The 27,847-nt window shown below is 38.4% G+C and overlaps 1 protein-coding gene across 3 annotated transcripts; it reads left to right on the top strand.

Moving 5' to 3' along the window:
- Positions 1-14: 14 nt before the first annotated feature.
- LOC128607627 (solute carrier family 35 member E2A-like) lies at positions 15-25,834 on the top strand. 3 transcript variants are annotated; one of them, XM_053624638.1, is made up of 10 exons: positions 15-374; positions 2,937-3,020; positions 6,464-6,908; positions 11,448-11,583; positions 12,703-12,830; positions 13,613-13,733; positions 13,850-13,903; positions 15,869-15,941; positions 18,917-19,062; positions 22,790-25,834. In XM_053624638.1, exons 3-10 carry the CDS (start codon positions 6,617-6,619, stop codon positions 23,016-23,018), a joined length of 1,179 nt encoding a protein of 392 aa, XP_053480613.1. In that variant the 5' UTR covers positions 15-374; positions 2,937-3,020; positions 6,464-6,616; the 3' UTR covers positions 23,019-25,834. The 3 variants fall into 3 exon arrangements, with proteins under 3 accessions (XP_053480613.1, XP_053480614.1, XP_053480612.1); XM_053624639.1 differs by lacking the exon at positions 2,937-3,020 and having other exon boundaries at positions 15-241; XM_053624637.1 differs by lacking the exon at positions 2,937-3,020.
- Positions 25,835-27,847: the final 2,013 nt, after the last annotated feature.

Genomic DNA, 27,847 nt, shown 5'->3' with positions numbered 1-27,847 from the left:
GTGGGTTAAATCCCAAAATAACTTCACAGAGTATACGTAGGGCACTAGAAGCAGTTGTTTTGCACAATTTGGAGTGCACTTATGTAGGAAGTAGGAAGACATTTGGCATTGGGGACTTGATAGGACTATCGACACGTTGTGGCGGAGCAGAGGGAAGTCTTGCGGCGTAAATTTTCAGGATCCGTGTTGAATAACAACAAACCCACGAGAGGTTATCTGGATTCAGGGTTTTGGTGGACGTGTAAGTGTGTAGTTTACAGGCTCCGATGTTCTGATGTCAAGCTGCTCTGGTATTGTAGGCGTCTTAGTGTTGGTGAAGTGGTGCGGTTTGTTGTTGGAGAGCTAATTTCAAGAAGAAAAGCACTATGTGGCAGGTAACGTGCTCTTCTCTTCTCTACTATGTGCGGTTAATACACTGGAGTTTGCATTAATGGACAATTATGATGGATGTGGGGTTTATGGTCAGATCGTAAACAGTAAATTGTCGCCTCTTTGTTGTGTTGTCGAAGTATAATGAAACTACCTGGCTATGCTGTTGAATTAGAGCTGAACCTAAGTGCTGTAGCTCAGGACTGCTGATCATTACTCACCTCCTTTTAAATGCTTTATAGTTTCCCTCCACACTAAACTGTACGTCTTTACGACACTTGAGGAAACTACTTTTGTTCAGGTTTGCTATTCTCCTGGTTACAGAGTACTGTGTCAGCTCCAGAGGGATATTTCACAAAAGCCAGCTAACTCAAAAAGGCAGGGGTTTTATTTCAACAAAAACAAGGCTAATTTCCCTCCATGTCGTTTCCACGAAGGAAGCTAATCTTAAACCCCGCTCAGTTGCTATGGCGACATGTAGGACATAGCTCATTATTTATTAAAGAAAGAAAGAAGAATAAAATAGGCTACTTTTAGCCTATTAGCACCCTGAAGTTAAACGTTTTCCTGTAAACACATGTCCTGAAGTGTTTTATTCCTCTTATACTACAAATTAACAAATATTAGCTTTAATGAATGTCATGTATTTGAAAAAGGTATAGTTATACTTATTGTTGTAGTACCTCTTATTACCTCTCTCTCTCTCTCTCCCCTGAATTCAACACAACTTAAAGTGCAAACTCCTCTGTCCTGAAGGCTTTATCTGGCACAAAATCTGCCAGCTGCCACTGGAGACTCCTTCCATGAATGCTAGTTTTTTGTTTTATAATGCCACATGTGAACACATCTGTTTATTATTGGTCTTGTGCTGCGTTCAACTTGAGTTTGCAACTTGTAATGCCACATCCCGACTAGCACAAGCCAAAGAAAGCGTCCCCCTCAACTCGAAATTCTTCTGGAAGTCTCCTCGACCGCTGGTGCGTTCAAGTCATGTCGGAAAGATCGTATTTTACGAGTCAAACGCACAAGAACGCCACTACAATGTCGTGTTTATGAGTGGGGAAACTCTGGATTTTGTTTGAGCTTGGATTTTCCAAGTCAGGGGGCGATTCAGTAAGAAAACACAGTGGAATCAATGGATGCAACGTCTGTAGTTGACTGTAAATTTGTAGAAAATTGAACGTTTACTCGTCTCAGAAGCTGATTTCCATTAGTACGTGTCTGCTTTTTAAATTTACATTAAAACAAGCTAATTGTCTACACAAAATATGATAGAACTGTACAATTACTGTATAATAGGTAATGATAATATAAAGCCACTGTAAACTTTGATTAAAACCATAAAAAAAAAGCAAACCACACACCTGATGCACGTTATTTTTGTTCTTCATTTTCTAGAAGTAGAGTTTTTAAAAAAAAAAACATGGTTGCTGTTTGTTTTTGTTTTTTTATGGAGTTAATTAAGGCAAGGTACACCGCCATCTTGCTCCAACCAAAGTGACTTGAACACACCTGACGTCGTAAATACGAATTTCCCAGGAGCACTTGAACGCACAATACGAGTTCCTTTCCTCTTTACAGAGTGACGTCAAATCAACACAGCCGCTCACAGCTTTAACAGTAAACATATTAGCACTTTCCCCCTTTAATGAGTTTCACTTTAATTGAGTCTATATACTTGGAAGTGTTTGCTTTAGATCAGTGGTCACCAAAACTGTTCCTGGAGATCTACCTTCCTGAAGACTTCCGCTCCAACCATAATCGTGCCCACCTGACCATGTAATTTTGCCTTAAGAAGTTCTTGATGGTGCAGGTGTGTTAGATTTTGGTTGGAGATGAAACCTGCAGGAAGGTAGAGCTCAAGGAAGAGGGTTGGAGACCACTGCTTTAAGCCTTTATAGACCTTTGCGACTGTTGCTTGTCAGACCGTACGAGCATGATCCCCGCTGTAAGCCATGTCCCACTGTAGGATCTCAGTTGTCATTAATGTCAGACTGTACGACAGTCAAGACGCGAAAAACGGACGCACGCAAGAAGACTCGTACGGAGTAGGAGAAGCCACATTACAGGACTGGGCCTCAGATCTTAGGAAAAATTTGATCGCAACGGCCATTAATCGGCTGTCGGGGAACACGTCAAACTAGCAAACAAAGACTACAGATTTTGGCCTAGGATTATAGGAAACTTTTAAATTCTCAAAATTTGTCTGAAACGACCAAATCATGGCCAAAATTGTACAGTGTGAACCCAACTTTAGATCAATCAGTATATACTCTTGAGATTACAAATACTGCGCTTTTACAATAGTAGTTCCCAGAGTGGGTTTTATGATCGAAAACGTAAGTGGTTTTGCGTGGAATCGTATAGATTGGAGTTGATTTTAGACAAGCATTTTTGTCAGTTATCTTGGAGGGTGCCAACATATCTGGAGATGACTGTAGCTCGTTAATTAAGAAAGAAATCCATCTATTTTGTTTTATTGTATTTTAGTCTTTAGTCTGGGGTCATGTTTATTTTCTTTTATTTTATTCTACTTTGCTTAGGCTAGTGCTTTCCAATGCTTTCAGGTCTCCTTTGTGAAAATTTTCATGAACAGATGCGTTTGGAGACAAGACTGGATATTTAGATTTTTCCTTATGACTTCACAGAAGGTCAGTACAGCATCATAGCTCGTCATTTGTCTCGGGTATAATGCAGCACCATCATCATGTGTGTCTATACACGGTATAACTGGACATGGTGATAAATGAAGGTTCTTGTTCTAGAACAAACATGCAACAACATGGGCAGGGTCGTTTAAATTTTTTTATTAAGTAAACTGAACAAGCCTGAACAGAGCTGGCACATACACAAAGAACTTTAGTCAGGAAACCTTAAACATTAATAAGAAAACCAATTAACATGGTGAAGATTATTTTGTTTTGTTTTGTTTTAAAAAGAGAGCCATTTTTAGAGCCAGGTGACTCTACATTCCTTTCTTTAATTGACATGAACAATGTGCATCACTTATCTAACATTCAGTCAGACACATGTGTTAATCATTATAATTGTGATGATTACACAGCTTCAAGCTGTCTCAGTTCTTTTCCCAGATTAGACTGGGCAAGTACTGTAGCAAGCTGGAGTCTGCCTTCATTGTTGAGACTTGCTTGTGTAGTTTCGTCAGATCATGTGATATTTTTGAACACGTGTAATTTGGGTCTGGCACATCTACACGTGTACCAAGAAGTAAGGTTGTTATTTTGTGTAAGGATAGTGCAGAAGTCTTGATAAGGTTCGTACCTTGTACCAAGGCCTAATTAACTGTCCATATGAATATGGTGTTCAGGGCCAGATTAAGCGATTTTAAGACAGGCCATGACAGCTTTGCCCTGAATAAGTTATTTCACATAACAGATGTTTGCATGTAGTCCACAAGACACAATACTAACTGAATTTGCAGGACCTGGAGGATTTTTCTGAAGAGCAGTGGGCAGTTTAACTGCTCAGGTCAAACAAGGGACTCATGAACAACTATCACAAAACATAAAAATAGTCGTGGATCATCCAGGTAACGACACAGAGTATTAAGAATCAAGGGGATGTAAACTTCTGAACTGGTTCTTTTGTGTCAGTTCAGTTATTATTGTGACTTGTGGACTAGATGTAAACATCTGTTATGAGAAATAGCTTATTCAGGGCAGTACTAAATAAAAAAAACACCATGCAATTTTAATGGTCCCTCTTTTTTTTTTTTTCTTTTTAAAAAAAAATATATGAACATTTTGCAGATTCTGCAAGGCGTACAGTGCATCTGGAAAGTATTCACAGCGCTTGACTTTTTCCACATTTTGTTATGTTACAGCCTTATTCCAAAATGGATTAAATTCATTATTTTCCTCTAAATTCTACAAACAATACCCCATAATGATAACGTGAAAGAAGTTTGTTTGAAATCTTTGCAAATTTATTAAAAATAAAAAACAAAAAAAGCAGTGAAGCGCTGTGAATACTTTCTGCATGCACTGTATGAGCTTTTGACCTAAACTGTATATTAAATATATCTGAGAGACAAGTTAGTCTTTTTTTTTTCTCCCTTTTTTTTTTGATCATAGAATTTTTATTGGAAATTTGCATTTTACACATTATAACACCACACCCAACAACCACAGCCAAAACCAAAAGAAAGGGGGAAACAAAAACAATAACAAACAAACATTCAAAGAAAAAAAAAAAAAAAGGTAAGATGATGACCGTCTGCCTCTCCTCAAGCCACCTCCAGGGTGCGTTCATCATTGAAATAGGTAATAAATTGTTGCCATTTTCCCAAAAATGAGTCACCCCTGCCTCTGATGTTGTACTTGATTTTTTTCAAGTTTCAAAAAGAACATTAAGTCTTTAAGCCAGACTGATATAGAGGGGGGTTGTGGAGAGGTCCAAGACAACAGTATTCTGCGCCGAGCAAGTAACGATGCAAAGGCCACAACACTAGCTTGTTTATGGTTCAGAGGTTGACGCTGAGATGGAACACGAAAGATGGCAATTAAAGGACAGACATCTAATTTGATTTTAAGAACGTCGGACATAGTTTCAAAGAAAGAGTTCCAAAAGTTCTGCGGTTTAGGACAGAGTGCAAACATATGACCCAGGTTACAGGGCGAAAGTTTGCATTTTTCACACATGTCAGGAACATTGGGATATATTTTAGACCGTTTACTCCTAGAGAGGTGAGCTCTGCCCTTTTTTTTTTTAACCCATTTGTACAGTGGTGGTAATTCAGACCATGCATTTGTTAACTCAGAACATGTTTATTTATCATTTGCATAGTATGTCAGGAAATCTTTGCATTAAAATACTTGTGGTGGGGCTTAGGTAAAATGTGTCAATTGTGATGCACAAAACACACACCACACAAGAGCAACATTTTCACCACTGAATAGAATAGAATACAAAGTAGGTCTCCAGCCAGCATGCACCTATCATTGTAGGAGTCTGGCACAACAAGTTTAAACTTGATAACAGGTTGTCGCTGTCTGACAGCAGCACTAGCTCTATTAGCTGCTCTATTTATTTTCTGATTTTTTTGTAAGTTTCACCTAATTGGGTAATTCTCTCATACCAGTTAGGTCTCCCTTATCATACGACAGCTACCTTCTGGGGAGAGCGAACGCTTTCATGTGTGACCTTTCATATCGAGTCAGTGGCTTGTGGTTTTTTGTGTTTTTTTGCTTCTAGTCAGCATATCTTGCAGTTTGAATGTTGAATACGTGTTGTTTTGTTTTGAGCTGTACTGCTATGTGCTTGTAGAGCTGCACTGTCCATTTCTTGTGTTTCATGTTTGTGTCTACTGTTCTGAGGTTGAAATATTTCCTCTTTGTAAGTTTCATGTATTTGTTCCATGTACTAGTGGTTCTAGTACTAGTGGAAATCACAACCCACCATTATCAAAGTTGTCTTATAGTTATTAGCTGGTTTGTGCGGTCACTTGAATTGGAATTACAACCCACAGAAAAACCCTCAATAACTCCCAAAAAAAAAAAAAAAAAAAAGACGGCTTGTAAGTAATGTCATGGTGTACCTAATGTGCTCTGTTGGTGGAAAGTTCAGGGATCAAACACTCCGATAAATAACCAATATATTCCACACATTTGAATAGTGAACGTAATATTTAAATACATGGATTGTTTATAATAAGAAAATATTTCTCAGCTCCTGTCAGACAAACCTTATTAATAGCATAATCCAGCCCTGGGATTCTAGACAGATGGAAAACAAGAGTGTTGAAAAGTGTATTGAAATCTTGAGAAATCTTTCACTTTTCCCTTTCATTAGTCATGGTGAGGTGACTGGATCCAGCCTAGTAACAGCTACAGAAGCTAGCTGAAAAACAGTAATTAGCATACACCAAGTGTACGCAGATGATAGAACATAGAGCACAACTCCTGCTTTGTAAGACTTCAACATAGGCAAGGAATCTCAGCATGATAGAATAGTATAATTGTTTCTGCTCATTAGTGTTACTGACCTGTCTCAGAGCAAAAACGTCCTTGTTCTAACTGTACTAATGATCTCACGCTGTTTACCTGAATGCACCAATTTCTGCTCTTTATTACAGAGAACGTCCGACTTCTACTACTAGACTCTTCAACATGCTCCTCTACACCCACTGAGTGACATTATACCCTTTACGATGGAGTAGAGACGTCTCTTCACTTTCTCCCCCCTGCTTCCCAAAGAGCGGGTGCTCCTTGTAAGCCCCGCGCTCACTATGTGCGCCCTGCCGAGCAATGGTCGAGCGGGGAGATCCGTGTTCTCGAAGCTTCTTTTGCCATTCAGGAGGCCGCGTCAGGAGCGGGTGATCTTGGCGCGCAGCGAGAGCGTACCCAGTGAGCACGTCTTGAAAGTCACCATTACCGAGACGACAGTGATCGAGGCCGACTCGGGCGTGTGGAATTCCAGAGCGTTGGTATACCTCGGCCTGTGGTACTTCTTCAGCTTCTGCACGCTCTTTCTGAACAAGTACATCCTATCCCTGCTTGAGGGAGAGCCAAGTGTACTGGGTGAGTGGTCGGCACATATGTAGAATTCTTGTACGCATGAATGAAGTTATTGTCAGCTTTGTTTTGAATCACCAAGACCACTGCACTTTGTCGCTACAGCATGTTGATGTCAAGTTTCTTTTATTTGTGTACACGAGCTGTTAAAGCCGGCAGAGCTTAAGGCAAACGACTGAGGCTCTATTCATAACCTGACATTTATCAATTACATGTGGGTCAAAAACTGGGTGTGTTGTTTCAGCAGGGCTTAAGTATTCAATTATTCCACACCTACTTCCTTGGTGTCTTGAAAAAATGTGTTTACAGGTGGGAAAATATATATATATATATATATATATATATATATATATATATATATATATATATATATAAGAATGACACACAGCACTGTTGAATTCTCAAACCTGATTGTCCAAAGGATGTTGAAACCTTTGAGGTCACCTTTGAACCATTTGAGGTCATTTGTCTAAAAGTGATTTATTCGTCTTATACCACATGTATATTTATTCATCATATATATATATATATATATAATATTGCACACAGTATCTCACAAAAGTGAGTACATCCCTCACATTTTTGTAAATATTTGATTTATACCTTTTCATGTGACAACACTGAAGAAATGACACTTTGCTACAATGTAAAGTAGTGAGTGTACAGCATGTGTAACAGTGTAAATTTGCTGTCCCCTCAAAATAACTCAACACACAGCCATTAATGTCTAAACCGCTGGCAACAAAAGTGAGTACACCCCTAAGTGAAAATGTCCAAATTGGGCCCAAAGTGTCAATATTTTGTGTGGCCATCCTTATCTTCCAGCACTGCCTTAACCCTCTTGGGCATGGAGTTCACCAGAGCTTCACAGGTTGCCACTGGAGTCCTCTTCCACTCCTCCATGACAACAACACGGAGCTGGTGGATGTTAGAGACCTTGTGCTCCTCCACCTTCCGTTTGAGGATGCCCTACAGATGCTCAATAGGGTTTAGGTCTGGAGACATGCTTGGCCAGTCCATCACCTTCACCCTCAGCTTCTTTAGTAAGGCAGTGGTCGTCTTGGAGGTGTGTTTGGGGTCGTTATCATGCTGGAATACTGCCCTGCAGCCCACTCTCCGAAGGGAGGGGATCATGTTCTGCTTCAGTATGTCACAGTATATGTTGGCATTCATGGTTCCCTCAATGAACTGTAGCTCCCCAGTGCCGGCAGCACTCATGCAACCCCAGACCATGACACTTCCACCACCATGCTTGACTGTAGGCAAGACACACTTGTCTTTGTACTCCTCACCTGCTTGCAGCCAAACACGCTTGACACCATCTGAACCAAATAAGTTTATCTTGGTTCCAGTAATCCATGTCCTTAGTTATTTTGAGGGGACAGCAAATTTACACTGTTACACAAGCTGTACACTCACTACTTAACATTGTAGCAAAGTGTCATTTCTTCAGTGTTGTCACATGAAAAGATATAATCAAATATTTACAAAAATGTGAAGGGTGTACTCACTTTTGTGAGATACTGTGTTGTATACACACACACACACACACACACACACACACACACACACACATATATATATATATATATATAACACGTACACGTGTGTGTGTGTGTGTGTGTGTTTATATACGTCCAGGGTGTCCCCCGCGTTGTGCCCCGAGTCTCCTGAGATACACTCCAGGGTGTCCTCTGCGACCCTGTGTAGAATAAGCGGTACAGAAAATTGATGGAAAAGAGACTTCATAGCATTTTGCGGGAAAACTGTTCCTTTATGTTTTAGCATGATGTTTATTACCGATTTTCCCACAAGTGGATTTGTCGGTTACACAGTTTGTCTGTGCACACTTCCACTTATCGCACTCCCACTTACCCGCATTTGCAGCACCATGCTAAAGTTGTGGCATATTCTCCAGTGTGTGTCCCTTGCGTATCAGTGATTAACAAGGTATTGTTACTGTTATTGTACTGTCTCTTTATACAGCTATGATTAATTTAGAGGTGAATAATGTCAAGCTTTAAAAAAAAAAAAAAACAGAACCGCTCTCTGGGGTTGTATGTATCCAATTTCACCAAATAATGGAGTGTATATCCAGTGCTACTTCTTATTCCAGTAAAATGGATAGTATGGGGTTAAGAATGCTAATCTATGGACTAGGGCTGCACGATTATGGCCAAAATGATAATCCCGGTTATTTTGATCAATATTGAGATCTCAATTATTTCTCACGATTATTCATTGATTTTAGGGACAACATATTTTTATTGTACTTTCACATTTAAATAAAAAGACCGCTGCTTTCACCTCCATGTTTTGCTACATTCCTGCTAATGTACAAATCTTTGCATCAAATTAGACTGATCCTTAAAGTGCATCATCTCGTAGAAGCAAAATATAAATAAAATTCTATCCAAAATATAGGTTAAGTACAAATAAAAATGCCATCAACCAAATGAAAATATGCATCAAATATAACAATATGTAACCAAATGAAAACAATTCAGGCGTATGCAGAAAAGGCAATAACAATGTTTACAGGAGGAGAGACGCAAGACAATTTCTTTTAATTACAAAAATTTAGGAGCACAGTTTGTTTATTTTTTAAAAATTTATTTATTTATTTATTTAATTATTTGGTAACATTAATGTGCCGCAATATAACACACAAGTAGGCATGAGAAAACTTGAGCTGGTCAATTATGACAGAATTTAGGAACATAGTGTGAGTCATGACAAAATAATTTACCTTCTGATAAACTAAATGTAACTGTCATGGTTCTGGGCTGGAGTCAGTTCTCGAACCGCTCTGTGTATATTGTGTATATATCTGAATAATCTCATATAGGATGTGATTGGGTGAGTTCATTTACCTGTCAGATGCAAAACCCTTTAGTTTAATGGTGTTCATTACTGATGCTCCGATCAGGATTTTTACGACCGAAACCGATCCAGATACCAATCTTTTCTTGTTTAAACTTTAATCAGGAGGTCATAAACAGTTAAAAGTAAGCTCTCTGCTCATGGTCACTGTTAATTGAATTAAAATAATAGCAATGAGATACTGTTGGTTAATTGATAAATAAACAAGCATAAAATATTTATTTTTAAATATCTTAAACAATAGTCCTAATTAAAAGTAGATTAACACAGGCATGCTCCATATTAGGAAAAAGGCTAATAGCCTTCTAAGGAGATAGCTTACTAAGCTTAATGTCAAATTGATATTAAATGCAACCCATAGTAATGAAACATTATTTCATTTCTCATTTTATTTATATTTTATGAAGTTATTGTAATATCTATTTTTTATATTAAATGATTTATTTATAACTAAGCACATTTTCTGTCTTTACATTTTATTAGTTTTCTGTTTGTTTATCAGTTATTCCTTTTAGATCGGTTCCCCAGTACAGTGTTGCCATGTCTGCTGATAATATTATTTTTGGGGGGATTAAATCAAAACATGGAAACTTGTGCTGACTTTTCTAGTGATATCTGGCAACCCTAAGTTTAAATGAAGTGAATACGCTATGTATTTCAGTTAGTGAAGAGTGTGAAGGAGAGCAGCAGTGTACTCCTTCTGAACAGTTGCTAATCTTGATTATGATTTGTGAGTAATTATTTAATAAAGAAGTTTGAATTATACCCACCTTGTAGCGTTAGCATTATTATTAATTTACTCCGCCCGACATCGCTGTGTCTAAACGAGCAGGTGAAAGTTCGGGTCATTTTGGATCCAGGATCAATAAAAGAAGGCGGTCTGTGAGATCGGGAAGTTGAGAGAAGCAGATGATGTTCAGTGTTACTCTTGTCATCATAATGGCTTCTCTGCAGTATTTAAACACTTGTTTGGTTCACTGAGGAGATTAAAAGCAGTGTGAAAGTAACTGTTGCGTGGTGTAGATGCATTTTGGACTTCCTGTAGCTTTTAATCTGATTGTATTAAACAACTCCGAACAGGTCACTTGCCAGTGCGATTAAATATTTATTCATAGTCGCACAAAGTACTTTTTCCCGTTCGGCATGATGAGGTTTAATGTCCGACAACCTCTGTAGTGCCATTTAGAATCATGTTAGTATCATGATTTCCCCTCGCGCTGGAGCTCGCAGCGAAACTGGCCGCTCGAGGGCTAAAATGCTAACACCGTTTCCGGTTTTGGCATTATAAAACGATGTCATCACTGCACCGCTCTATGTGATTGACTGCAAGTTTAGGAAGTGCTTGATTTGATCTGCAGCGGCGTTTTCTATGAGCAGAGGACGAAAACGTCAATATTGCAGTCGATCATGTTCATTTAATCGTGGGCAGTCAAAATCGTAATTGCAATCGATATCCGATTAATTGTGCAGCCCTAGTATGGACCCTTTAACGTTCATAAACAACGCACCTGTGTGAACCTAGTCATTTGTGCTTTCTGTTCTCTTTTCCTTGACAATTGTTGAGTAAATTTCAACAGAAGCTCTTTAGCGCTATGCAAAAAGCTGTCTCAAATACTCTAGTGCATGTTCTTTGCTTTATTCCCAGCTCATCTTATGTTTCAGGTGCTGTACAGATGCTCTCCACCACAGTGATTGGCTGCATCAAGATGTTTGTGCCTTGTTGCCTGTACCAGCACAAATCCCGTGTTGAATACCCTCCCAACTTTATCATGATCATGCTCTTCGTGGGATTAATGAGGTGTGCCTCGCTGTTGCCCTTTGTTTTTTTCTGTCCATCAGTTTTATGAGGCCTTATCGCCCAGCAGTTGACCTGGAAACTCGTATGATGAGCGCCAGTGTGTGCTATTAGAAGGTTCCATCTGCTTTGCTTATGAAGCTTCATGTGCATAGATTCAAAACAAAGCTGTACTGTACTGAAAACTCCTTACAAATCACGTTTTGAAATGATCCATGTACCTTCCATACTGAAAAAAATATTCGATTCGATTTCACGATTGTGAAATTATAGAAATTTATAAATTTATTTAAAAATTTATTTATAAATTTATTTAAATTTATTTATTTTATTTATTTAAATTATAGAAATTAGTAGATTGCGCTAGACACGGCACAGATTTCTTTTATGGACATAATCCAACTGTTCAAATATAAAGCTCATTATGCAAATGTGTACATTGGAAATTCAGCTGTTTAGCAGTCCTTCCAGGATTTTGAGATTTTTGCGATCACAGAAATGAACGCAAAATCAAGCAAACGCTGCAGTATTCAGAGGAGCTTGCATGAGTACAGTTAATGTTTACCAACAAACATCACTGCTAAAGACCAGGCAGAACAATTTTGTGCAATTGCAACTTCGCAAATTCAAGTAGTTTTCTGAAAAAGGCACACAAAAAAACTCTGCAAGTTGCATCGGAAATTTTGAAGAAAATAATCGGCAGCAAAATCGAGCATTTTTGGCCGAAATAATCACAAACTCTGCAAAATTCTGTACGGAATGATATATTAGCGCCAAAGAGCATTTTATTGTTTATTAAGTCTCTGCCATCAGGACACGTTAGGTCCTGGATTACAATATCAATGCAGGCCTATTGTTTGTGAGTTACAGAGATTTGAATTAAACCCATTCAATTAACACGTACAATACATTCACTAAAAATTAGATTAGTTCAGTTGTACTCTAGACAGTAGAATCCAATTTGGTACTATAAACTGAAAAAGCATTAGGTTAAATTAGCAGTTTGTGTTCTGTTGTGATAATAACATGCAAAATATTAAACCTCTTTCCTAGAATAGTAAGTCCTGGAATATGATTATGGTGATTATTTTGTTCATCTTTTCCTCTTTGCTTTCCTGTCAGGTTCACCACTGTGGTGTTGGGGCTGGTTAGCCTGAAAAGCATAGCCGTGTCGTTTGCTGAGACGGTGAAAAGCTCCGCACCCATCTTCACCGTCATAATGTCCAGACTGATATTGGGGGAATACACAGGTATCATACAGACTTGAATCATCCTGGAATCAGTCATGATGCTCACGACACCGAACAGGGTGTTTACTGATTGTTTATTCATTTCATACTGCAGTTGTCTGTCATATCAGCATTGCTGATAAGTCCTGCATTAAAGATTAACAGGATATTGTGCAGTAACTTTTAATGTTCTGATTTCTATTTTCATTTCAAGGCTAGTCGTTGAGTCAATAGGACTTCCATAGGTCCAGAGAGAAATTTCTGGAGTATTTGTACAGCTACTTTCAATAGAATCTATTAAGCTCTTAAAGTAAATTTTGTGTGTTTTTGTTTTTCGAGAGAGAAGAATTATAATGCGAATGATTACAGGAACTCGTCTTGAGGACATTACACAACACTGAGTGTAATTATCAACAGCGTGAATAAGTAAATAATTGGAATTGTTGCAAATTGCTGTAGTATAAGAGGAATAAAACACTTCAGGATGTTCTTTCATAAGAAAATATGAAACTTCCGGGTGGAGTCAGTTAACTCCCATTCATGTCTGACTGCACCACACCACCCCGGCTGTGATTGTTTTCCTCTAACAGCATACCCGAGTGTTTTATTCTTTACGTTTTGTTCTGAATCGATACTTTTCTTTACACGCCTAAGCTGGGTTAGTGAGGAAGCCAGAGACAGCAGTATCTCAATAGATCTCGGACCTTAATGGCACAGTGGACTTTCAGGAACGTAGCAAATAATCATCATGGCATGCATTTGAACTCATCCATTAACAGCACGTTGTGTGTTTTGATCAACAGGTCTTTGGGTGAACTTGTCTCTGTTCCCAGTAATGGCCGGTCTTGCTCTCTGTACAGCCACTGAAATCAGTTTCAACATGCTGGGCTTCTCTGCTGCTCTCTCCACGAACATCATGGACTGGTACATGTCATTAATACACATTTATGTTTATTGCACTTGCTTCCAGTAGCTTGTTATCTAATTAACATTTAATATTTGATTTACTGTTGATTTTTCTTTTCTGTTTTGCGTTGTAGCTTACAGAATGTATTTTCTAAGAAGCTGCTAAGTGGGGACAAATATAAATTCAGGTGAGTGTTTTGTGTTCTCCGTGGTGCATCCTTTAGGGCTTTTCACACTTGAAATCATTAAACCTGGGTCGTTGTAAACCCCGGCGATACGGAATCCTGGGTTATCTTGTTTCACGCTGCTCATACTTTTAACAGTTAATCCTGGGTATTCATAATCTGAAGTTTCACCCTGTACATTCCTAAACCCTGGGTTAACCACCTTCTTTGCATATTTGCAGTGTCAACAACCATGATGGATAAATACAGCACGCGAGTGTTGTTTAAATAAGAGCTTGTCTCACGCTTTCGCCTCAGTGAGGAAAAAAATCTCGCCACGTAAATCCTTCATGGGTGTTTTTAAGCCTCCCGAGACGCGCAAAGTCGGAAAGACAAACGAAAGAAAACAGAGGAGTGTATTATTTGAATTTTTTTTTTTTGGGATTCCTTTTAAGCGTGGAGAGTCCTGTGTTTACTTTACAGTAGCGGCATTGTTATCTTTTTGTCGCGTCGTTGACCAGGCGTTTGTTCCTATCCAGCTTCAACGTCAGTTCCTTAAATACACTGTTATTTCTGACTGTGCCGTCCATTTTGTCCTGAAGAGACTTTTCTGAACATAGCTGTAGAAAATAAAATCGTCTCCTATTTTCTCCAATTTGACGTCACCATTTGATTCCCCCCCCACCTTCCCTCAAACGCTGCCAGTATTGTCTACACACCCTGCACGGTTTCTGTATACGTACAAAGCACGTGATATGAGACATGCGCTGTTCAATTTCTGATTGGGTGTCTGTTGCTTAGCATCTACATTCTAACAAGGCATCGCTTCACACTGTACACGTTTGGCACCGCAGTGCTTCGGATCAGGTTTTCATAACCCCGGGTAGAAAGCAGTGCTAACCCCGCTTCTAAATTTCAGGTGTGAAACATTCCTCTACCCGGGGTTAAAATCGGGGTTTCGAGTGACAGTAACCCGGGGTTAAGCACAGTGTGAAAAGCCCTTATACTAGAATTATCCAAATGTCATTCTGTATGGGAATTTCAGCCATGGAGTCATCTAATCTATTTGGGCAGAAGATGTTCATTTTCTCTAACAACGGCTCTGTCAGTAGTGTCGGCTCCAGGTTTACATTAACGAGCTCGTTCTAACATGTTCCCTTTTCTGTAGTAAGAAGTGCAGTATTAACAGTATTATCCTCTCCACACACTATTTCACTTCCACAATATCCAGTGACGTTTATCACCAAGTATATTAAGACCTATATAGACCTGCTAACTGTTATGCATTTTGCGTAGGTGCTCCACAAACTCATCGGAGTACACTCGTACAAATTTCTGCCAAAGAGCATTCTTTTTCTCTCCAATAAAATGAAGGAAATTAGATATACTATCTGGAATGATTTGTGCAGGTGATTTTGAACTCTCCAACATTAACAGACATTTCCTGCTTGTGTGGGTTCTCAGATTACAAGCTGAACGCGCGTGTGTATGCATATTTTTTCCTTCCAACTCTGTGCCTTATGAGGATACATCTAGTTTTACAGAAGTGTAAACCAATATGAAGCAAACAGAGATTACTTAAACAAATTTAGTCACAGTAATATGAGTAAATAATGTGCCATATAATATATTTGCTTTCATAACGAGGCGGAATGACTTTTGGACTGTAAAGTATGTTGTCAAACATGTCTTTAAAACCTCGGTCATTATCATGTCTTAACTACGTCTTAAGTTGCACTGAACTTTTAAGCAACAACTCCCTGAATGCCAGTTTGAAGATATTAATCAGATGTGCTTTCTTTTGTCTAATTCTCTTTACTCTACAATGTTCCACAAGCCTTGTCTTCTCAAATATATCGGTTAAAAAAAAGGTATTCTGCTAAATATGCAGTGACGTGTTATTAAACGTGAATGTAGCATGGAATTGGAAGTTGGAATTGCTCTGAAAGTGACTCATAATTTGTAAATGTGTATTTTTCTCCTATGTAGCCCTCCAGAACTGCAGTTCTTCACTAGTGCAGCTGCGGTGGTCATGCTCATTCCTGCCTGGGCCTTCCTCATGGTCAGTCAGTGCTTTTGATGAACTATAAAAGTATTCTGTATATAGGGTGTGTGGGTAATTGGGGTTTTTTTTTTTTGGTTTTGGGGGTTTTTTTGGACTCAGCATGCGATTTTTCCTCACAGACACTCTTGTCTCCACTCTTACTCTTTCATTTTATAATGACAACATGGTAAACATTGACAATGTAAGAGATTTTATGGAAGCACCGCTCTCAAAAATATATTATTTCTAGTCACATCTCTCTCTCTCTTTCTCTCTCTCTATAGAGAGAGAGAGAGAGAGCGCCTTACTGGCTTGAATGTGAGCGTTAATTGAGACTGAAAGATCATCTTATTTCTCTCAGGCTATTGTAAACAATCAAAGAAATCCCAGACACTTGTTCCAAACCATAAACAGATTGCTTCAAGTTAATGCTGTTAACACCTTACCTGTTTCTCAGCAGCTATTTAATTCTTTTCAGTTTTTTAATTCTAAGACTGATAATGTTCGCAAAGAAATTTCTGTTACACCTGACTCTGCCTCTTCACTCCTTCATCCATCTGGGTTCACTGGTGTTTCTTTCACTCATTTCTTACTGCTTGATTCTGAGGCTCTCACAAGGGAGGTATCCAGCATGAAATCAACCACTTTCTTGCTGGATCCAATTCCCACAAACCTATTTAAATTGTGCTTTGATGTTTGGTGCCCTACTATTCTCAGCATTATAAATGAATCATTGGAGACTGGGGTCGTTCCAGCAGTACTAAAGACTGCTGCTGTTATACCTGTACCAAATTTAAAAAATGCTGCCGTGGATGATTTTAACAATTTTCGTCCCATCTCAAATCTTCCATTTTTGGCAAAAATACTTGAGTGTGTTGTTGACTCTCAGTTGTGTAATGTGTATTCATCTTACAATTAATAACCTCTTTGAACCCCTTCAGTCAGGTTTTCGTAAACTTCACAGCACTGAAACGGCGTTGGTCAAAGTTACCAATGACTTGTTGATGGCCTCTGATTCTGGAGCTACTTCCATTCTTATACTTCTTGATCTTAGAGCTGTCTTCGATACTGTTGATCATGGTCTTTTACTTACTTGCCTTGAAAGTGTTTTTGCTGTGTCGGGGACAGTTTTAAATTGGTTTAAATCTTATTTTACTGACCGTTCCCAGTTTATTTCTATGGGTGGTTACAGGTCTGACACCAGTTCTGTGCTCACTGGTGTTCCTCAGGGATCAGTTTTAGGCCCTTTACTTTTCAATATTTATTTATCTCCACTTGGGCATCTGCTGCGATCGCTCGGCCTCCGTTATCACTTTTATGCTGACGATACCCAAATCTACATTCACTCAAAATCTGGTGAAAACCTTGATGTTTGTTTTCTTTCTGACTGTATTTCTGAGATAAAAACATGGATGAATAATAATTTTCTGTGCCTGAATAGCGGGAAAATTGAAGTTATGCTTATAGGTTCCCATCATCAAATTCTCAAAGCTGGTCCTCTGTCCTTGTTTGCTGATGGTTCTGTTCTAGAGACTCAAAGTAAGATGAGGAACCTTGGAGTAATTTTTGATACCAGCCTTACATTTGATTCTTTTGTTCAGAGCACTGTTAAAGCATCCTTTTTTCACCTCAAAAATATAGCAAGACTGCGCCCTATGCTAAACTTCTCTGTAGCTGAAAAGCTGATTAACTCATTTGTTGTCACTCGGCTAGATTACTGTAACACCGTTTTAGCCGGAGTGTCTAAATCCACAATCAATAAACTGCAATATGTACAAAACTCTGTATTTCCAGGTCCCAGTCAGGATCCTGGCAGCAATCATATTACACCTGTTCTGGAGTCCTTGCACTGGCTCCCAGTCAGGTTCCGTGTCGATTTTAAAATTAACATACAAGGCATTACATGGCTTGGCTCCTCATTACTTATCTGCTTTATTGATTCCTTACACCCCAAATCGCAGACTGCGCTCCTCACTGTGTAATTTGTTAACTGTTCCACAAACCCGCTTAAAATCTATGGGTGACGGGGCTTTTTCTGTCTCTGCTCTTTCCTTTGGAACTCTCTTCCTCTCGAACTTAGGGAAGCTCAGATCTTTGGCATTTTTAAAGCTCAACTCAAGACATACTTTTTTTTAAACTTGCATTTGACTGTTGATGTCTACTTTTATTATTATTGTTGTTATTCTTATTAACTTTTTTTTTTCCTGTGTACTGCTTATTTTGTGCACAGAGCTTTGAGAATCTGCTTTAAAAGGCGGTTTATTAAATAAAGTTTATTATTATTATTATTATTATTATTATTATTATTATTAAATATAAACCTGACCGCCTCTGCCAGAAAGTTTCAAATGGGCCATGGTTGGGTCTTCCAGCAGGACAATGATCCAAAACATACATCAAAATCAACTCCCAAATGGTTTACTGACCACAAAATCAAGGTCCTGCCATGGCCATCCCAGTCCCTTGACTTGAAACCTATAGAAAACCTGTGGACTGAACTGAAAAGGAGAGTCCACCAGCGTGGACCTCAAAATCTGAAGGATCTGGAGAGATTCTGTATGGAGGAACAGTCTTAGATCCCTTGTCATGTATTCTCCAACCTCATCAGGCATTATAGGAGAAGACTCAGAGCTGTTATCTTGGCAAAGGGAGGTAGCACTAAGTATTGACTAAAAGGGTGCCAATAATTGTTGCACTCCTATATTTAACTTCTTATATATATATATATATATATATATATATATATATATATATAAAAATCTGTGTTTTGTTTGCAATAGTTTGATATCCCTGAGAGCAAAGTATTTTTGTGAATTTTTTTAACAAAAGATCAAAAGGACAACAATAAAGACAATTTTTCACAGCCTTCTTTGCTCATATTTACCAAGGGTGCCAATATTACTGGAGGGAAATGTAGGTATAAAATATGGACCTCTAAGCAAATTGTGGATTCACAATGTCACCTGTAGTGCTTCTCCATCTCATACCCTCAGGATATCCATTTGTTTGGGAAAAGTGGGCGTGGCTTAAACCTGACCCAGGACATTGTGGTGCTGTTGCTGTTTGACGGAGTCCTGTTTCATCTGCAGAGCGTCACGGCCTACGCCCTCATGGGACGCATATCACCTGTCACTTTCAGGTAGGAACAGCATCTGGTCATTCAGTCTCTGTAGTTATCATAAAACAGTTGTGTACTTGGAATACAGACTGAGCACCAGAACTGAAAGTACATTGAATATGAAAGGAATATGAATATGTCTGGAGATTGTGTGAATAATTGGAATGGGTTTAGTAGGTTAAGTGGAAGGCTTCAACTTATCAATCAGCTGTGTTGTGTGAGTATTTGATGGATAAAAGTTAGATTGATCGGATAGTTTAAAGGATGATGTTGGAACCATTTTGCTTGCTCCTGACAATTCTTTCCTCCGTGTAACACGCACAGCCTCCTTATAATGTTACATGAGTCCTATAATGAGTTCAAAATGGTGACTGGGTGTGATGTTCATAACCGAGGTATTTCAGCTAGTGGCTGGCAACTGGCAGTGACAAAACTGGCAGAAATCCTTGCTCTATAACCATACAGGTGACTAATTAAAGGAAAAACCAGAAGCTTTGTTATTTTCTGGGAGGCATTTTACTGCCTTGGTTTGTGTCACTTGTCCCTTTAGAGTTAGGAGTCTTTGCAAATCAATAAAAAGTTATTCTGACTGATCATCTTTTTCCTATGGTGAAAGATACAGTGGTGCTTGAAGGTTCGTGAACTCTTTAGAATTTTCTATATCTCTGCATAAACATGACTTAAAACATCACATTTTCATACAAGTCCTAAAAGCAGACAAAGAAAGCCCAGTTAACTAAATATTATACTTGGTCGTTTATTTATTGAGGGTGGATTGATTGATTGATTGAAAATGATCCAATATTACATATCTGTGAGTGGCAGAAGTATGTGAACCTTTGGTTTCAGTATCTGCTATGACCCCTTGTGCAGCAATAACTGCCACTAAATGTTTCCGGTAACTGTTGATCAGTCCTACACGTCAGCTTGGAGGAATTTTAGCCCATTGCTCAGTACAGCTTCAGCTCTGGGATGTTGGTGGGTTTCCTCACATGAACTGCTTGCTTCAGGTTCTTCCACAACATTTCTATTGGATTAAGGTCAGGACTTTGGCTTGGCCATTCCAAAACATTAACTTTATTCTTCTTTAAGCATTCTTTGGTAGAATGACTTGTGTGCTTAGAGTCTTTGTTTTGCTGCATGACCCACTTTCTCTTGAGATTCAGTTCATGGATAGATGTCCTGAGATTTTTTTTTAGAATTCGCCAGTGTAATTCTGAATGCATTGTTTTATCGATGATGGCAAGCCATCCTGGCTCAGATGCAGCAAAACAACCCCAAACCTTGGGCTGTGACAGTGGCAGTTTTTCACCATGACCAAACCACCGCGGTGAGCAGTTGTTTGGGGAGGGGGTATGGAAGAAATGAATAGTTATCACTATTTAATATAATTTAATATAATGTAATATAATATAATAAAAATTATATATTTATATATACTATTTTATAGGCTTAAATTAAATAAAACCCTAAATCTAAAAAGATTAAATGAGGCTTTATTTTAGCACTTTCATATGTGAAACAATTCAATGCAGCCTTGTTGTGTCATGTTGTTGCAATGAGAAACAGCCTGAGGGTGCTGTGGGATACGGTACTGTGTTTGCAAGGGGAGAATAGTAAGGGGAGTGGATAATAAAGCGATGGAGTACACGGTCACACGTTTTTCTGACAAATGCTTTATTTCTTTGAAAGAAATACCAGTAGGATGGTAACCTAAATAATATATTAAAAATCTAAATATTAAATAAAAAAATTTAAAAACGCAGCTGGGTAACATGCCTTGTCGACATATGGCTTCATCCAAATTTATTGGTTCACCTCTCTCATTGGGCACAAATCCAAAATGTTCCCAGATCGCCGATGTAACATTTTCCCAAATGGGAAACCATCTGGTCTCCCAACAAGGTCCATTGCAGCAACAGAACCCGAAGTGTAATAGCAGAATTTGCCTGACTGGATTTTGCCGCGCTCAAACAAACCCGCACCAAACTAACAGACAACACCATATAAGGTTTGATTATGATTACGTAATTTGTGTATTAATATAAAATCTCCCACTATATGATAGGCTATAAATACAAATGAATATTGCAGCTGCTGCTGTTGTTGTTGTTGTTGTTATTATTATTATTATTAATATTATTATTATGATTACACTTGTATACAAAACATTGTACTTTCTACTTGTCATAGTGCCCAGTCAAGCAGAAACATTAACGTGCCGTGTGATTTGACACCACTGCAGGTGGCACTCCACCACCAGTGGTGCAGTTGTCATGGCCACCGTCACAGCCCTACCCAAACCATGATACTACCACCACCATGTTTCACAGATGGGATAAGGTTCTTATGCTGGAATGCAGTGTTTTCCTTTCCCTAAACATAACGCTTCTCATTCAAACCAAAATGTCTCATCCATCCACAAAACATTTTTCCAACAGCCTTCTGGCTTGTCCACGTGATCTTTAGCAAACTACAGAAGGGCAGCAGTGATCTTTCTGGAGAGCAGCATCTTTCTTCTTGCAACCCTGTCATGCACACCATTGTTGTTGTTGTTCTCCTGATGGTGGACTCATGAACATTAACATTAGCCATTGTGAGTGAGGCCTTTAGTCGCTTATAAGTTACCCTGGGTTTCTTTGTGACCTCTCAGACTATTACACTTGCTTACATTTGCTATTGGAGTGATATTTGTTGGTTGACCACTCCTGGGAAGGGTAACAGTGGTTTCCCATTTTCTCCTTTTGTACACAATCTGTCTGACTGTGGATTGGTGAAGGCAAACGTCTTTATAAATGGCTTTCTAACCTTTTCCAGCCTGGTGAACATCAACAACAACTTTTCTGAGGTCCTCAGAAATCTCTGTTGTTCATGCTATGATGCAATTCCACAAACATGTGATAGGTCCCTGTTCTGTAAATAAAACCGGTCGCTCACTCACACCTGATTGTCATCCCATTTATTGAAGTCATCTGACTCTAATTTCACCTTCAAATTAACTGCTGATCCTAGAGGTTCACATACTTTTGCCACTCACAGATATGTAAAATTTGATCGTTTTCCTCAATAAATAAATGACCAAGTATAATATTTTTGTCTTGTTTTGTTTAATTGGGTTCTCTCTGTCTACTTTTAGGACTTCTGAGAACATTTGATGGTTTTAGGTCATATATATGGACTTGTATAGAAAATTCTAAAGGGGTTCACAAACTTTCAAGCACCACTGTGTATCTATCCTGATGGGAGTGGTCTCTTCCAGGTGGTCCCCATCCACAGGGCACAAGGGCTCACTGAATGGTTGGATTAAATTGAAAAATGTTGCATCACCAGATCCCAGCACAACTGAACATCAGTGGGAGCTTTTGGCCTAGAAGCTCACTAAGACAATTTATGATGGTTGTTCTTTTAATTTGTCTGTACCAAAGAGATACTTGATTGGCCCACAGCACTCCCCAAGTGTCTCATTTCTCTTATACTACAGCAGATGTTCCTGTTAGAATGTCTGCCATGGAAAACCCTGTGAATGAGTTACTATAGAAAAGACAACATATTAGCCTGAGCACATTAATATAAACCTGTGATTTGTATTGCACCAGGAACTACTGTCAGAGCTGCTGTTCTATCTTCTGACCAATTAGATGCAAGAATTTAATAGCGCTGTGGTATCAACGTAATTTTTGCAACAACTTAAAGCATAAAGCGTTCACTTCTTGTATACTAATCTTTTCGTGTCATTTTTCTTTCTCAGTGTGGCGAGCACAGTGAAGCACGCTTTGTCCATCTGGCTAAGCATCATCGTGTTCGGTAACCCCATCACGCTGTTATCTGCTGCGGGCACCTTAATGGTGTTTGTTGGAGTTTTGCTGTACAACAAAGCCAAACAAGCGCAGAGGAATACTCTGCAGTATCTCGCCCAGTCAGCAGATTCAGACCACAGACCCTTACTTCAAGAGTCCAACATAAAAGCTGCTGACTGAATCAGATGGGACTTAAATCCTCCAAGGATAGAAGTTTTTATATTTATTTCAGTTTTCCAAGAGTTGGAGAAAAGTATTCTTCCAACTATCTTTTTTTTTCTTTCTTTTTTTCCCCCCAACACGTCCTCATCGAATTCCTCTTCTGACTTATTAGATACCTCACATAAGTTGTACACTTGCATAGCTAAAGGTAGAGGGTCTAATAAGGAGCAGATTATTTGTTCGGAATTGACCAGAAGCAAAATATACTTTGGTGATTTGTTCAATTTCTTTTAATTTAGGTATATGTGCATAGGCACGTTGCTGTCTTAATTAGACGACTTTGCTGATTAGTTGGCAGGATATAGTTTCAATATGTTTAAATATCCGTTGCTTCTGTACATTTAAAAACCACTTCACCATTTTTGTACTTGCACATATACAATTATATAGACACCTAGGGACGATCTAATCAGCATCACACGAGTAAATAAAATAGTGGAAATGTGGCGAGGGTAGGGCTGGGTGATATGACAAAAATATCATATCACGATACTTGAGGACATTTCTATGATACACGATGTGTATAACGATATATAATTTGGCTAAACAACAGTAGTAAAAAATTGTTAAACTGAGTCTGACAATACTTTTCTTTAATGCCTACAAAAACAAACAAGATTAAGTTGTTTTTTTTAAAGTATGTCAAATCAACAGCATCCATTCAGTACCATTTAATATGTAATTATTATTTTTTAAAAAGGTAAAAAAAATTCATAATAAAATAGTACATATAAAAAATACATCACTATACCAACGATATCTCAGAAAAGTGCATCACGTAATCATTTATCACAATATTGATATTCTATCGATATATCGCCCAGCCCTAGGTGAGGGAATATTAGCAAAGTTGTGTTGTAAATCTAGTATTGAAACAGCAGTTTTGTGGATGGAGAAAAGAGGAGCTGCTGTTTTAGCACCACCACCACCCAGTTGTGACGTCTGAAAATAGAGCTGGGGTTTTAACCCAAGAAACAAACTGATCCAATAGTACGCGTTCTTTGAACGCGTCTTAAAATCCACGGCCTACTTACTTGTACCACTATTGACCAATGTCAGCCTTGTAGCACAAATGCTAATATTAAATGTACCACTGTCAGTATAGCTTGGGCATTTAACTATTATGGAAAAAAATACAGTAGTTTTCATTTTTCAGATTATCTATGATTTCTAAAAATAAAAAAACAGTTAGTTATTGTGAGCACTAACAAATAAGGCTGCTATAAAAAAGACATTTTTCACAGTGAGCCAGAGACATAAAAAAAAAGATTGCTGACATTATTAAATGATCTAGATTTCAGCCAAAGTGTACGTTTTTATTAAGTCTTTTTGAAGATGTAGAAAAGACTACTATTATGGTTATGAACAAGGCCTCAAAATTACTATTGACCAAAAAAAAAACATATATTTAGGGTCCAAATCAATCCAGACCATGACTGTCCATAGGCCAGACTGACACTGTGATTGATGTCTCTGGTCAGTTTGTGATTATACATTCCTCGATCTTTTTTTTTTTTTTTTTTTGTTTTTTTTTTTTTTTTTTTTAAGTACACAAATTCTACTATAAATAACTTATCCCATTGTCAAATTTATGTCATAAGCTTCAGATTTTTTATTCAGACAATTTTGCTTCTTTCTAGAAATAAATGCTTGACTATTAACAAAATGTGCCTGTTCTTAGAACAATCTATTTAAAGCTTGAAATTAGAACAAAAAAAGTCTAGAAATAAGCTTAACTAATACATGATTTATTATAGACTTTTTTTTATCGTTTCAAGATTTAAATATACCACAATTTTTCGGGTAGTTCCTATACTTTGAATGAGCTACGAGCAGCTACGACCACTTTGTTGTATGACCGTGGAGAAGTTCGTTCTTTAAACCGTGATCCTTTTTACACTGGAATGCAACACAGCTCATCTTTAGGTATTAATGTGTGACCTGTTGATACATACTGATGTATTGTTGCATCCCTGTCTTTTTGGGTTTGTTTGGGGTTTTTTTTCCTGATTATAGAGATATTTGTTCTTTAGTCAGTAACACAGTTCTGTTTGTTATACAGGGATGATGCACTGCATTCATGATGCAAGACACTTTGATGCAGATAAATTTGCATTGTACTGTTAGTCAATCTTCATTGTACTGTTGTCTGTCGTCGGGACAATTTACAGTTTCTACCAGAGCTTACAGTCTGTCCGTCCGTCCGTCCGTCTGTCCCCGGGCCAAATGTCTGTTGCTGACAGAATACTAATAACAGAACCTGTGAACAGCCCTACGTTTCTGACAGAACCTGTGTTCCTTAGACTACTGAGCTAAAGACTGTTTAATATTCAGTCATCTATTTTACACTCAACTAAGAGCCTCAGATTTTGGTCTTTTACTTGGTCTGTGTAGCAGCGAGTTGTACATGAAGTGTTATAAACCTGTGTAATTTGATTTTGAAAATCTCTTTCATTAGCCAGATGTTTTAAACTGTAATTTAATTTCTTTCAGTTATTATAGGTGGATATATCAGTATGACTGTCTTAACAACTGGAAGGACTATATGAGATGGCCATGTTTGTTTGTTTCTATATTAACCACTAATGAAGTTCACATTTTAATACTGAAAATGTTTCATATGTATTTTTGTCTGTACAAATTGGTCTGACCTGTGTAAATGTTCAATCTGTGCATTGATGAGGTGTACAGGTGTAATTTTTTATTTAGAGGGAAAATGTCATGAATTTATTCTCAAATTTATATTAAACGGAATGCATCTTTTGATGATGTTATTTTACTCTTTCTGGTCAACTCCCTTAAAGATTCTGTAAGAAATGAGTGATAAATTGTGCGTTTGTCTGTTTCAGAAACACACATTATATGACTACTTGTAGTCAAGTGAAAAATATAAGTACACCTGTGGAAATCGTTGGCTTTTTTTATATATATATATTTGGACAAGCAAACATTTGATCCTCTTTGAAACGGTGCTTATTAATAAAGATGATGCACACTATCAAATGTAAATATAAAATTTAAGTTTTGTAGTCATTTTCACTATTTAAATGAACAAAAAGCAGATCAGTCACATGGAAAAGTAAGTACACCCCTAAATTATTACACCTTCGAAACCATAAAATTAGTATCAGGAGTTCAGGATTGGGTGCCAGTGATTAGAACCTGCTTAGGGAATGCAGGTGAAACCTGTCTTATTTATATCCCTCTCATATCTAGTGTCTGGTGTTCCCTTTGTTATTGAGGTGTGTGGTGTCATCGTGCCAAGATCTAAACCGAAATCTGAAACGGGCAGTGCATGCAAGAAAACCCTCAAACATCTTGCAACTCAAATAATATTGCATAGAAGAGTCAAAAATTTCCAGCAAACCTGCTGGACAATTATGCAAAACGCCTACAAGAAGTTATTTCTGCTAAACGGGGCAATACTAGCTTCTGAGGCCAAGGGTGTACTTACTTTTTCCACAGGAGAATATCACATCTATTGATATTTCTGTTGAATAAATGATTGAAAATGTTAAATTTTCCTCTGTTCAAGTACAGTGCATCTGGAAAGTATTCACAGCGCTTCACTTTTTCCACATTTTGTTATGTTACAGCCTTATTCCAAAATGGATTAAATTCATTATTTTCCTCAAAATTCTACAAACAATACCCCATAATGACAACATGAAAGAAGTTTGAAATCTTTGCAAATTTATTAAAAATAAAAAACAAAAAAGCACATGTACATAAGTATTCACAGCCTTTGCCATGACACTCAAAATTGAGCTCAGGTGCATCCTGTTTCCACTGATCATCCTTGAGATGTTTCTGCAACTTGACTGGAGTCCACCTGTGGTAAATTCAGTTGATTGGACATGATTTGGAAAGGCACACACCTGTCTATATAAGGTCCCACAGTTAACAATGCATGTCAGAGCACAAACCAAGCCATGAAGTCCAAGGAATTGTCTGTAGACCTCCGAGACAGGATTGTATCGAAGCACAGATCTGGGGAAGGGTACAGAAACATTTCTGCAGCATTGAAGGTCCCAATGAGCACAGTAGCCTCCATCATCCGTAAATGGAAGAAGTCTGGAACCAGCAGGACTCTTCCTAGAGCTGGCCGCCCGGCCAAACTGAGCGATCGGGGGAGAAGGGCCTTAGTCAGGGAGGTGACCAAAAACCCGATGGTCACTCTGACAGAGCTCCAGCATGTCTCTGTGGAGAGAGGAGAACCTTCCAGAAGAACAACCATCTCCAATCAGGCCTGTATGGTAGAGTAGCCAGACAGAAGCCACTCCTCAGTAAAAGTCACATGACAGCCTGCCTGGAGTTTGCCAAAAGGCACCTGAAGGACTCTGAGACCATGAGAAACAAAATTCTCTTGTCTGATGAAACAAAGATTGAACTCTTTGGCCTGAATGGCAAGTGTCATGTCTGGAGGAAACCAGGTACCACTCATCACCTGGCCAATACCATCCCTACAGTGAAGCATGGTGGTGGCAGCATCATGCTGTGGGGATGTTTTTCAGCGGCAGGAACTGGGAGACTAGTCAGGATCGAGGGAAAGATGAATGCAGCAATGTACAGAGATATCCTTGATGAAAATCTGCTCCAGAGCGCTCTGGACCTCAGACTGGGGATAAGGTTCATCTTCCAACGGGACAATGACCCTAAGAACACAGCCAAGATAACAAAGGAGTGGCTACAGGACAACTCTGTGAATGTCCTTGATTGGCCCAGCCAGAGCCCAGACTTGAACCCGATTGAACATCTCTGGAGAGATCTGAAAATGGCTGTGCACC

Source organism: Ictalurus furcatus, chromosome 5 (assembly GCF_023375685.1).
Source record: "Ictalurus furcatus strain D&B chromosome 5, Billie_1.0, whole genome shotgun sequence".
In the NCBI taxonomy this organism is placed as follows: domain Eukaryota; kingdom Metazoa; phylum Chordata; class Actinopteri; order Siluriformes; family Ictaluridae; genus Ictalurus; species Ictalurus furcatus.
Note: the sequence above shows the minus strand (reverse complement) of the source record. Positions and strands in the feature narration are given on the sequence as shown.